At 32.3% G+C, this 14,190-nt stretch overlaps 3 protein-coding genes across 3 annotated transcripts; 2 read left to right on the top strand and 1 right to left on the bottom strand.

The window, feature by feature from the left end:
* Positions 1-656: 656 nt before the first annotated feature.
* LOC115442676 (transcription initiation protein SPT3 homolog) lies at positions 657-3,341 on the bottom strand. The gene has a single exon (XM_030167799.2). The coding sequence runs from the start codon at positions 3,118-3,120 to the stop codon at positions 2,173-2,175; it is 948 nt and encodes a 315-aa protein (XP_030023659.2). The 5' UTR covers positions 3,121-3,341; the 3' UTR covers positions 657-2,172.
* Positions 3,342-3,454: 113 nt separating this feature from the next.
* On the top strand, positions 3,455-6,175 carry LOC115442677 (iron-sulfur cluster co-chaperone protein HscB). The gene is made up of 3 exons (XM_030167801.2): positions 3,455-3,897; positions 3,996-4,081; positions 4,785-6,175. Exons 1-3 carry the CDS (start codon positions 3,623-3,625, stop codon positions 5,087-5,089), a joined length of 666 nt encoding a protein of 221 aa, XP_030023661.2. The 5' UTR covers positions 3,455-3,622; the 3' UTR covers positions 5,090-6,175.
* A 2,280-nt stretch (positions 6,176-8,455) lies between these two features.
* Positions 8,456-12,366, top strand: LOC115454609 (uncharacterized protein K02A2.6). The gene is made up of 2 exons (XM_030183331.2): positions 8,456-9,546; positions 9,839-12,366. The coding sequence occupies exon 2, from the start codon at positions 9,916-9,918 to the stop codon at positions 12,178-12,180; it is 2,265 nt and encodes a 754-aa protein (XP_030039191.2). The 5' UTR covers positions 8,456-9,546; positions 9,839-9,915; the 3' UTR covers positions 12,181-12,366.
* Positions 12,367-14,190: the final 1,824 nt, after the last annotated feature.

Here is a 14,190-nt window from a genome sequence, read left to right as displayed (position 1 = left end):
CATTAAGTAATTATGTCGTGCATCAATGCTTTAATTAGCAGGGCAGATTTATTTCCTTTATTGTAACTAGGTACTTAACCGAAACCAACATAAAACCACAAACATTTTAAGCCGTAAACTTTAATATCAAATCACTGTCCACATAGTAAAACTACGCCAAAACTCGTGGTTAAATTAAATTTGCAACCGACTGCTTTCAAAAAGCTTGTGCCGAAGAGAGTTCCATCAATAGCAAATGTACCAACTTGGCGCTTATATTGTTCGACGCTGTTGCTAACTGCATAGTGTTTAGCAGTTTCAACTTTGCAAGTCGACAGGGGCGGAGGTAGGTTTAGGTGGACAAGTCCTAGCCTATTCTAAATTTTAATACTTTTTTATGGCAGAGTGTAGCAAATTAATCAATTTTAAGTGATCCACATAGCCAGAGAATTAAGGATGTGCTGCCAAAATTTAAAGACAAATGGAAATTTTGGACAAAAAAATTTAACATTAAAAGTCAAAATTAATCTTAAAGAGCAACTAGTGAACTTTTAAATGTGACTTTCTCTGTATGCAAATCAGATAAATCTTTGGATGCGGGAATCCAACCCAGCATACCGGCATACACACTTAATACCATAAAGGGAATAAAATAAGGTAAAAAAGATTACCACAAACTCTTTATAATAATAAGTTTATTAATCAAAAACAAAACTTTAGATGTCACTGGGAAAAAATGTGACAATATAATCTACAAACTACAAAAGACAAACAAACTTGAAATTAACAAGCCTCTGAAAAATCAATATGCCATTAATTTTAGGCCTTTTCTTTTGGAAATAAGACCATTTCATAAAAAACTTCAATTTTTCCTGTATTCTAAAGCAAAGAATGTGAAACAAATAATTTGTTGCTATTGACTTTATTTCACTCTTATCATCTTAATTATTGCTAATGTTAATTTCTTTATAAGCCCTCTCTTCAACCAAACTGAATACAATCCTGCATGAGTGATGTTTAGGTTGTATTTAAAGTGTAGGTACAACATAATTCTATTAATGCCTATAAACTAATAAACAGTCTTGTTATATAAGAGGTTTGTTACTTATTTAACTATAAAATATTGTTAATAACTAGGAAAAAAACAGCTCCATTTCCACATTTGAGTAAGGATTAATGATCATTTGCTAGTGGTAGGATATATTTTATATCCACAAGGTGTTAAAACCCGCCATAGTCGCCCACTGTGACGCGTACCGCGATCAACCTGTATACATCAAGTTCCAACAGGTTGGCTTAATTGTGTCAACTGTTAAGCAGTCCGCGATCAGCCTGTATACATCAAGTTCCAACAGGTTGGCTTAATAGTCAAGCGGTAGTGCCACACCACTTACCATTAAGGGCAGTGTGGTCACTTTGCACTTATAAAAAAAACAAATACCAAGTCACAATAAGAACTACTATAAGTAATTAAATGAGAAATAATTAGTTATCTAAATGATATTTCTTTAAAGTTTCAACATTGTGAAAAGGCCCTTAAACTAATAATACAAAACAGTTCCATTTGAACTAATAACCATATTTGTTTTATAGACCAGTAACTTACAAATTTGTATACTTGGAAGACATGAAACGAAATATAAAACAATAAATATAATTAACAAGTTCAAGACCCTACATAGAAGTGTCAGAAGTCGGTTTACTGAATATATTTTGTATGTATTTCAATTGAGGTGTTCACTTACCAATGCACCAACTTACCGATCCAATGCTTGCCATCTGAATGAAATATAAATATTATTAAAATTATAAAGTAGTACAATATTTGATACATAACTATGAAACCTGTCATGTAAGTTTATGGAGAATATACAATATAAAAACATTTTTATTTCTTTTATGAATATAACTAATAAAAATAATAAGAAATGATTACTAGTTCAATCTCTTTTACAGTTATGATCACTAACAATGTAATACTTATTCAGTCATTTTCTACAAATAGTCCATTCTCTTGTCTATAAACTAGATAATAGTATATTTTATATGGTTTTGATACAAAGTAACACAACTTTTTATATATGATTATAGAACGTTATTAAACTTCAAAACAGTATTAAATAATATGGCTATAAGTTCCTGGTCTAATGTCTGTTTGATACAGAAAAACTTAAAATTCTTGAGACATATTTCTTACAATGCAATGTAACGGATAGGTAAATCAATACCCATATTCCTATAAAACAGTCCGTTCATCCCTGTTCTTGGGGAAAAATATCTCCTGAGTACTTCTCGCACTTCAGCTACTGTTATGGCTGGAACTCCTTCATACCCTGACTTGATATAGACAGCATTACTCAAGCTAACTGGATTACAGAAGTATCCCCCTTCAAACTTGCTAAATGGATCTCCATATTTCTTCTTAGCATCTTGACGAATTAGGAACACCGCATCAACAATCTCTGCGACAGTTTCGTATGCTATAAAGCATAGGACTTCTAATGCTGATTGAGAGAGCTTCAACTCCTTAGTTGGGTTGACCCATCGTTCCAACTTAATGAAACCTTTGCCAAGACCATAACCTGAGCGGAAAGAACTGCATCTAGCTTTATGGTAAGCTTCATACTTCTCGAAAGACATTGACTCAGTAATTTTAGCAGCTCTTACTTTTCGCAAATAATCGATAGCATCAAACCTTATTTGACCAACCTCATCTGCTTCGTCTAAAGATTTTATCACATCAATGTGCGTCCGACGTTTTTTTATCATTGGATCTTTCTCATCCTCAAGTATGATATTCGATATGACGCTATCAGTCGGCGTAGTAATATTCATTTGACATTTTTTGTCAATCAAATCCAATTTTAACTGATAGTCATGTAAACGTTTAAGTTTTATCAAATTGTGTCGCATGAGATAAATTAGCTCGTAATTAGTTATTGACTTACTTCCACGCAGATTACAATAGTGTAATGCCTCTTGCAACATTGTTCTGAGTTGCTGTAAAACAATACTTTCAACCAAAACAACGGTTGCGGCGTTGGGGTTAGGGTTGTCTCCAAAACCATGCATCATGTTCGATATCTCCTTCTGGAAGTTGGCTACTTCCCCGGTAGCGTCTATTGTAAAGTAGGAAACCATTTCTATTGATAATATTTTGTAAAGAAAGTAGTATCGCGGGTCGCTTTTTCATAGGAAGACAAAACAAATAAAAATGATAGAGTAATCTCCATACTTTTTTACTTTTCTGTTGTCAATGTTACAGCATTAATAAAACGCTTTACAATATTTAAACGTGACATAATTTTCATGTAAAACAGGGTAGTAATATTACTTTCACACTTTACTTAGTATTTTTATCTATAATAAATATCGTCAAAGTATTGTTCAAGACTGAATGCTGTTTATGATAATATGTAAAACTAAACGCATTGAAGGATAATTTTATCAGCTGATTGTCGCAGAAAAACTGTCAACCACTGTCAAGTGTCAACATTGCTCGCTGATAGTGATAAGGTTAGATAAGAGATCAAAGTGAAAAAAATCATAACAATATTGTTTTGTTTAACCTTACCAAATGTTTCGTAAGGTTTCATAATCATAACCTCCTAGAATCGTAGTGTAAAGTAGTGCGGTTTGTAATATGAATTTTCTAAGAATTTTATCAAATCATTCAGTAAAATTAAGTTTATATCAGCAAATAAGGTTTTCATCATGCTGGTCGTGTGGAAAGGACGCAAAACCGTTGGTCGCCAACTTATTCTGTTCAAATTGCAACGCCTTACAAAACCCTAAGAAAGACGACAACTATTTTACGCTAATGGGGGTGAAAGAAACTTATGATTTGGATGAAAATGAATTGGCGAAAAAATATAAAGAATTACAGAAGTATTTGCACCCGGATAAGTTTGCTAACAGGTAAATATTAAATATTAAGTTTGTATACCAAAGATATTGTGGTTTAAAATTTTAATTTTCAAACAGGAAATACTTATAGTATAAATTATAATTTTCAGGCAAAAAGAAGAGCTGGAGATATCAGAAAAATATTCATCTTTAGTTAATGATGCATACAAGACACTCCTTGAACCACTGGCCAGAGGTAATCTATACCTTACTAATATATTAAGCTAAAGTTTGTTTGTTTTTTTTAACCATGCTAATCTCAGTAACTACTAAACCAATTTTGAAATCTATAGGCTACTTTTATCCCAGAATATATAAAACGGGATTTTTATTCTGGAAGAACTATTTCCCTCAGCACAGAGCTGCAAGCAAAAGCCAGTATAAAATACAACAGTTAAATTAGTTTCCTCATCCGGATGCAATACCCAATAGTCATTATAAATGAGACACATTTCCTATAAGTACATTATATTTGGTGGGATCTTGCCTTTTAGTCATTCTAATGTGCCATTATAACCAATGTTGCCATAACATGCTTCTACCATATTATTAAGGTATTAGAACTTAGGTTTTATATTAACATTTAATGCGGACTACCTAAAATTATTTCTTGTTATTTATATTGCCTATTTCATGCAAATAACAAATAGTGACACTTCTTTTTCTCTTCTAGTCTTGAATGCCACTGTTGAATGTAGGCAGCCCTTCAAAATTTCCTTTCAGAACCTGGTAAAAACTGTCTACATGCAGCAGGTTCCTGTGACCTTTATAAAGTTGTCTATCCACTTTGTAGAAGTGTGTCCGACACGAGTACCAACACTTCATTGTTCTTCTCTGAACAGACTTTTCCCTTAAAATTACCAAATACTAACTAATTGTTTTATCACACACTTTTTCAGGCATTTACATGCTCCGTTTAAGAGGAAAAGATATGCCGGAAAATACTGAACTCTTTGACCAAGAATTCCTCATGAAAATTATGGAGAAGAATGAAGAAGTAGAAAGTGCAGAAACTGAAGAAGAAATAATGAAACTAAACAAAGAAAATAAGGCTATGATCAAAGATCTACAGAAACAATTGTCTAGGGCATTTTTCGATGGAGATTTAAAAAGAGTTGAAAAATTGTTGAGTTACATGAAGTATTATACTAGCATAGACAATCAAATACAAGCAGCGATTCGTCACAAAGGGATTATACGGTAGTATAGTTAACATCTAGTGGCCACTGACCATACTTTGATTTTTTTTAAATACTGCAATAAATTTTCCGACCAATGCTTCGAGATATTATGAAAGATGACAAAAATAAAAAGGTTTAAAGATTAATTATTCAATGGAGATTGCTTGACAACTCTACATCATCATCTATAATTCGGATGTTATCATATTTTAGTTTTACTTTTTAACAGTGGCAACACAGTAATCTATTCTATTTACGTTCGACCTCAATGCGTAAAGAAAATAGGCGGGAAATGGGAATCGCATGTTTTGACCCTTCTCCAAGTTCATGTGTAGGTTTTTTTTTTACTTTTTTTAATAGCACAAGCTCACAAACAAGCGCCACCTTTTTACCCGATTGCCGAAAGAGGGTAGTGGTATTTTTTCTGCCTCTTGCAAAAACAAGGTCCTGCTCTGTTGCCTTATTCGTCACCACCTAAAGCCTCCACTGCCGGCAAACAAGTAAACAAGAGAAATGATATTATTTGCTATCCACCGCCCATTAACATCCAGGATACTAAAAGGAGCGTGGATTGCCACCTTAAAAAAATGAATATGGATTCGCGAAAGGAGACCTAAATACTTCTCCCCTTACACCTCTACGCAGCTCCAGAGCTAAAGCTAGGGTTGCCACCTTTTACCTAATTAAATATAACATTTAGTCCTTTATGAAAATAAAATAAATTGTTTAGTTTTACCGCAAAAATCTTTAAAACATCGACAATGAAAACAAAACATAATGGCGATAAAAATCGTAAAATCAATTTTATTTCATAATGTAATTTTGACGTAACCTTGAATCTAGTACCTACCTTTACGTTACCATCCAAATGTTACACAACTTATATACATAATTATTGTCTACGTATACCTACTGTAAACTCTTTTATGTAAGTTATTTTTTATTTGTTACCCTAGTTACACAAAATTATGATGAGATCATAAAATTATTTTAAATAAATTTTATTTTTATGTAAATACAAAATTCTGTGTTCCATACGTATTTAATATCTACTATTATTAGTATGTTACATAGCATAGATTATGTTGCGAATATAATATAATTCTTAAGCCGTCTTTTTATTTTAACGTCGTATCTAACATTGCCACGGTTGCGCCTTTTTAGTATATAAAATGTTTTCGTATAGAATTCGTGGCATTACCCGATTTAGTAGTAATTTGTACTCGTATTCACAAACAATACTATGAGAACGCACAATGCTCCCGAACGAACTGCCGAGACTTTCATAGTTTTCTTTGGCTTTACTACAGCTTTTATATCTGACAACCAACTAAATAAAGTTGTATCTTATTAAGGTGGTAGCTCAAGGTCCATTTTCATACATTTTGTTTCGGCTTTAATCTGGGTAACTAAACAAGTATTGGCAAGTAAAGAATTTAAATTCACGTCTAGTTAGTGATTAGTTCTCGCAGTTGAAAGAAAAACGTAAAAATAATTAGTAATCATGGATATTTCGGCCTTTAAAATTTAATATGACGAAATTTTAAAGGCAGAAATATCCATGATTATTAATTATTTTTACATTTTTCTTTCAACTGCGAGAACTAATCACTAACTAGACGTGAATTTAAATTCTTTACTTGCCAATACTTGTTTAGTTACCCAGATTAAAGCCGAAACAAAATGTATGAAAATGGACCTTGAGCTACCACCTTAATGACTAATCATAGCGCCCTATGTCTACTTTCTGTGAAGGCTGTCATGCCGTAAGCTCTGAGAAACAGACTTATTAACATAGCATGGCTTCGTACTTAGCTAAGTAACGTTTTTGAATACGGGCCTAATATATTATGTATCATAAATGAATAAATATTATACTCGCCTCATTGGTATAGCATAGGTTTTGCTCAAACTTTGTACATACTAACGCGTCGTTGGAGAATATTAGGTAGGCTCTGAAAAATAGTATGATAATACATCGACTGACCGGACCAAGATCCGGACGGTCAATGACAAGCGTTGATAGAGTATTACATCTGCCCTATTGAACAGCTCTCGTTACCTATAATCAGGTTTTAAATAATCATTGATACTGAACTTCATTCTTATTTTTTTTTATAGTCCAAGTACCTACCTACTGCTATCTAATCGTTTAAAAAATTAATCCGTTACCTGCATCTCCCATGTTGATCATATTTATTCTCTTAATTAAAAACACTCATAACAACTAAGTATAAATATAAGTTTTTTGCTTCTGACCGCATCCAAAAATCTAGTAGGTACAACAAACAACCAATCAGTTATTAAGTAAGCTCATTAATCATTAAACCGTAACAGATCGAGATCAACGTACCAAAAAACAATTAGAAAATCAATATTGTATGTAATTAAAAAGTTAAAGGCAAATATCGGCTGCATTTGATATTTATATTTATTTCTTAAACACTATCTCAGCAACCCATTCACGATGATTGATGTTCATAAAATTGAAAACGGTCTATTTGCATTTTAAATACTCGGATTCAACGAAAATGATACTTGGAATATTTCATTGTACTTCGACGATTAAATTGTCTGTCTCTATCATGTATTTTGTACGGTATTATATATTAACTCCATGGTCTGAATATAGAAGGTAGTTAAGCCACTCTACTCCCTATAACGTTGTTAGTTAAAGACCAAGTTACGAGAAGAATTTGAATTGGGAGAGCGAATCGTGGCCCTACCTACCTAAAAATTTGAAAGATATTTGACCTGCTCAATATGAATATTCAAGCGCAGGAAAAACAATAAAAAGAAATATGAACCCTAAACTCCTGTGGTATAATATCCATGGAAACAATTTAAAAATATAACCCTGCCTCCCTACCGGGTTATATTAAGCCGTAGACAGCAGCTTTATGCTTGAATCCAGGCACTAGAAGACTTAGACTTAATATTTGGCCATAATCAGAAGCACAGGCCAGTCACAGACACGGCCTCTACGATCAAAACTACTAAGTCGTCATTCACGCAAGTTCCCTATAATTCGAGTTGATCATAGCTCATCTTTAGTGTAATCGTAGTATACGCATCAGTCATCGACGCCAGTGCAAGAATTTGTGTGGTACTGAAAGCATCGTTCATCAAAATGTATTCTAAATTTGTGAGCCTGATTGCATTATTTATTTCGTGTTTTATCGAAGGTAGGTACTTATCTTTATATTGATTTATTTAGAAGTTAGTTTTAGCGTTTGGTCAGTTTAAATTCTTCATAAAAAAGATATGATAGGCCGATAAATAGGCGAACTTTTCGTCAAAGATCTAAAATTTCTACACTACACTACTACACCAAGCTAAAAATGTTCTCCAAGTAAATCCACCATTAATTTGTTGCTTGATTTTATGCGTGTAACATAATCTGTATAAGTCCAAATGTCAACTGTCAAATTCATGTATATGTAGTCTGTAGTATAAAATAAATAAATCTCTCTTCCTCGCTGGTCAACATGGAGTTTGCATTGCATCCAAGTTAATCCCGAATGTTAAATAAAATTCCTGCTTCCTCCCACGCCCAACAACAAACAATACATGGTGTCAGAAGGGATACATGATTATATCATGGAAGAAATACAAGGCAAGGTGCAAAACGTACTACTTGCAAACAACTTAAAACCATTGTGTCTCACAACTGAAAATGGCGTAGCATCGGATTGTGCCAACAGTGAGAAATGGAAAAGATGGAAGCAAAAATTCGAAATTTACGTCGAAGCAAATGACTTAGAAAAAGTCTCAGAAAAGAAAAAACTAGCGATTTTCCTCAACGCAATAGGCGACACAGGTCTGGAAATCTACAACTCGTTCAACGTTGTTAGAACAACAGAAACTTTAAAATACGTCGTAGAAAAATTCGACTCAAAATTTAACGCCTGTAAAAACGAAACAGTTGAGCGTTACAACTTTTTCACAAGAATACAAAAATTTGAGGAAACATTTGATGAATATGTGACCAGTCTAAACAATTTGTCATGCAGTTGCAATTTTGATACTTTAAAAGAATCACTAGTCAAAGACATGTTCATAATAGGGATTAGAAATGCAAACATAAAAGAAAAATTATTACAAAGAAAAAATTGCTGACGTCAATGAGGCAGTAGAAATTGCAAAAACAATAGAACTCTCATACCAAAGGTCAAAGAAATTAGGAACAGACGACATACACGAGGTCAAGATAATAGCCAAAGAAAACGTCAAGAAGAATCCAGTATCGAATAGACATAGATCAATGAACAGAAATTCTTTTAGAAGTAAAAGTCATGAGCGCAGCAACAGTTCCTCTTCAGCTAACTTCAAAACACCACACAATTTCAACAGGAATAGAATATCCTGCAGAAGATGCGGCCAAATACACCGTTTCAAATGTCCAGCTTTTGGGAAAATATGCACAACTTGTAAGAAGCCGAACCACTTTGCACAATACTGTTTTTTCAAGAATAAACAAGTAAGTTCCGTTAAAAGTAATCTAAGTGAGTCAAATTCAAACATAAATGTAAATGATTGTGAACAAAATAACAGTAACTTTATTATTAATTCAATTGATACTAAAAATAAGTCTTGTAACAAAAATAATTGGCAAATTGAATTGAAATGCCACAACATTTTATTAAACTGTCAAATAGATACAGGAGCTGATATAAATGTAATTTCCTTCAATACTTTGCAATATCTAGAGAAAACTCTTAATAGTAAAATTCCTATTCAGAAGTCACACAATAAAATATTCACTTTTTCAGGAGATGTAATTTTCAATCTAGGTAGTATAACACTGCCATGTAATTTTGAAAATAAGCAACAAGTTAATATTCAATTTATGGTTGTAAAATGTGACTGTTCAACTATACTAGGCTGGAAAACTTGTGAAGACCAGGGTATTGTCAAAAGATTATTTAAACTAACATCCAATCAAACTCAAAGGTCAGTACAATCACTTCTTAATACATATTCAGACACATTTGAAGGGTTAGGTTGTTTACCACATAAAGCGCACTTACACATTGACACTAGTATAACACCAAAAATATGTCCGGTTCGTAGAATTCCATATGCATTACATTCAAAACTTAAAGTAGAATTAGATAGAATGGAACATCTACAAGTAATTGAAAAAGTAAGTAAGCCTACTGAATGGGTAAACGCTATAGTTCCTATAGAAAAGCCAAATGGCCAACTTCGCATTTGTCTAGACCCAAGAAGCCTTAACAAGGCTATAAAAAGGCCACATTTTCCATACCCAACATTAGATGATTTACGTTCTAAAGTAGCGGGTGCTGCTGTATTTTCTAAATTAGATGCCAATTCAGGATACTGGATGATTAAACTAGATGCAGAAAGCAGTGAGCTCTGCACATTTAATACACAATTTGGTAGATACAAATTCCTCAGACTTCCCTATGGCATTAATTCAAGCGGTGAAATATTTCATAAAGTCATGAATGATCTATTTGGTGAATTACCTGGGGTATTAATATTTGTCGATGATATTTTGGTGTATGGTTCAAACCAAAATGAACATAATGAAAGGCTAGAAAATGTTTTTAAAAAAGCCAGAGAAGTCAACTTAAAATTCAATAAGTCAAAGTGTCTCTTTGATAAATCAGAAGTAGCTTATATAGGTCATATCTTCAATAAAGAGGGTATTGCACCAGACAAGTCAAAAGTCGAGGCAATTATTGACATGCCTAGGCCAGAAAATGTAAAAGATTTACAAAGGTATCTTGGTATGATAAACTACTTAGGATCCTATATTCCAAATCTAGCACAAGAAACTTCAGTACTAAGGGATCTTCTTAAAAAACAAAATATTTGGCAATGGACAGACAATCATGAAAGCCAATTTAAAAAATTAAAACAATTAATTTGTCAATCCCCTGTATTAGTACATTATGATGTAAAGAAACCAATTAGAATGTCAGTGGACGCATCAAAAAATGCGGTTGGAGCTGTCATATTTCATGGGAAAAATCCTATTGCTTATTCTTCAAAGTCATTAACTAGTTCTCAAGAAAATTATGCTCAAATTGAAAAAGAATTATACGCTATTTTATTTGGATGTAAAAAATTCCATCAATATATTTATGGTAAAACTATACAAGTAGAAACTGATCACCAACCATTAGTCACATTATTTAAAAAACCTTTATCAGATGTACCTACAAGACTGCAAAGAATGATGATTGCGTTACAATCTTATGATTTATTAGTCTCTTATACAAGAGGTACTGAAATGTATATTTCTGACACACTTTCTAGGGCACCTATATCAAACACAAAAATAGAAAAATTTGATCTTGAAGAATTAGAAAATAACATTAATTGTCACATAAAATCATTAACATCTAATTTGGCAATAACACAAAATAAATTACAAGAAATCAAAAGTCATACTCAATCAGATGAAACTTTAAAAATACTAAAGGAATATTATTCAGTAGGATGGCCAAATAGTAAACATCAGTGTGACTCAATAACTTTACCATATTGGAACATTCGAGATGAAATACATGTCATTGATGAAATAATTTTTAAAAGTCAGTCAGTTATCATTCCCAGATCAATGCGTTCTGAAATATTAAATAAATTACATGAGGGACATATGGGTATAGAAAAAACAAAAAACTTAGCAAGAGGTATAGTTTATTGGCCTAACATTAATCATGACATAGAAATGAAAATAAGACAATGTGAGATATGTATGATGTTTAGTGCAAATAAAACAAAAGAAACTTTATTATCACATGAACAACCAGAAATTCCTTGGCAAAAAGTAGCAACAGATTTATTTGATTACAATAACAAAAAATTCTTATTAGTGGTTGACTATTACTCAAATTACATTGAAATTGCACAATTAAGTAATGATTATAGAAGTCAAACTGTTATACAACACTTAAAATCTATTTTTTCACGACATGGAATCCCATTACAACTTGTGAGTGATGGAGGTCCGCCTTTCAATTCCCAAGAATTCTTGAAATTCATGTGTGATTGGGATATAGAACACATTAAGTCAAGTCCTCATTTCCCTCAATCAAATGGTCTTGCAGAAGTATCTGTAAAAATAATAAAAACATATTAAGAAAATGTGAACAGTCAGGTACAGATTTTTACATAGGATTACTTCAATATAGGTCTACACCTAGAGGTAACTTAAAGTCACCGTCAGAATTACTAATGTCTAGAAAACTTAGAACTAAATTACCTACACAAATAACTTACCTTAAACCTAAAGTTGTAAAATTTTCTAAGCATTATAATAACAAAATGAAAGTCATAGATAAAAAGAAAAGACATATTATGATAGAAATGCTATTAAATCACAGGAATTTAAACCTAATGATCAAGTATTTTTAAGAAAAATCCTAAAGATCTTACATGGACTAAAGGTATAATTGTGTCAAAAACAGAATTCCCTAGATCTTATTTAGTTAAAAATATGGAAGGGACAGTCTATAGGAGAAACACACAACATATAAAGTTATTCAAGTCTTGTTTCTCAGAGTCAAAATTAAGTAACAATAAGAACCCTAGTAAAAGGGAGGATAAAGGTAAATATAGTTATACACCTGACTATTTAAAAATTGTCAGAAGTCACGCTGCAAAGATAATTTAGATGTAAGCAAAAGTAATGATTGTAATCCTGAAAATGAAAGAGAAGTTCATACATATTATTATTATATACCTGAATATTTAAATAATTGTAATACAAATTGTAATGATAGAATACATGATAACATAATTGTAACAGAAAGTAATAATGCTAATATTAATGAAAATGTAAACTTACCTGTAACAGAGTTGTCAAACACCAGCAATAACACAGAAGTTCAATATAGTTCCAGAGGTAGAATGTTAAAGAAAACAAAAAGATTTGACTTGTAAATTTAATGTTGTTTGTTACAAAATAATAATAACATAAAAATGATAAATAAATTGATGTAAACATATTATGACAAAAATGTAACTTTGTAAAATGTATACTAGTATATCATGTGAAATAGTAAATTTAGAATAATTAAGCTAATAAGTCAGCTCATTGAAAAATTATATTAAGTTCTTGAAATATTATGTTAATTGAATTTCATTGTAATAAATGCTTTAATTAAAGGAAGGGCATGTAACATAATCTGTATAAGTCCAAATGTCAACTGTCAAATTCATGTATATGTAGTCTGTAGTATAAAATAAATAAATCTCTCTTCCTCGCTGGTCAACATGGAGTTTGCATTGCATCCAAGTTAATCCCGAATGTTAAATAAAATTCCTGCTTCCTCCCACGCCCAACAACAAACAATACAATGCGTAAAACTAATATAATTAAATCTAGTTATAACTCCACTCATTAAAAACTTTTAGGGTTAGTTCATTTGCTTCTGGGATTCGAAAGCGGGTATTTTGTGACCTTTGTCAACGGATATTTATAAACTTGAAAATATTAGTGAAAGGTCAGAGCTCTCAGTTGTAAACCGATTAGAAATATTATAATTAAACTTTCCGAAAATAATTATTCTTCTGAAAGTTATTATCATTAGTTGTCTCAGAAACATAAATGTATATTATAGAGCTTGCCGTGGTGGCATAATTACACCCGTGAAAGCCCGTGCCAAATTTATGGAATAGGGAGGGCCTCATTCCCAAAGGTTGCCGAATTTTACACTGGTGACCCTACGCCATTGCAAAATTCAGCAACCTTTTTTTTTTTTTAGGTCTCAATAAGACAATTTTTGTTGTTGTAAAAGCTACAGTCTAAACAAGCTTATGCATCAGGGTGTCGAGGCATGTCGGATCTCTTCCTCTCAGGTAAAAAGCATCCTCGAGCCGGGGATATGTGACATTTTCCAGCATGCCACCTTATAGTTATGCCCTGCTATAACAACTTTCTGTACGATATTTTTTCAGCAAACAGTCAATACGAATTGCGAGTGATTCAAGGAAAGCCGACTACAATCGACCGATTTCCAATCCTCGCTCAGCTATTGCTTGATACATGGGGCAATAATCAATACATCCAGCATTGTGCTGGAGTCATTCTGACGTCACGGCATGTCATATCCACCGCCCATTGTTTCCAGTACAGCGTTAATACTGG

This window comes from Manduca sexta, chromosome 9 (genome assembly GCF_014839805.1).
Source record: "Manduca sexta isolate Smith_Timp_Sample1 chromosome 9, JHU_Msex_v1.0, whole genome shotgun sequence".
NCBI classification, from domain to species: Eukaryota; Metazoa; Arthropoda; class Insecta; order Lepidoptera; family Sphingidae; genus Manduca; species Manduca sexta.
The sequence above is the reverse complement of the archived record's forward strand: the minus strand, read 5'-3'. Positions and strand labels throughout refer to the sequence as shown.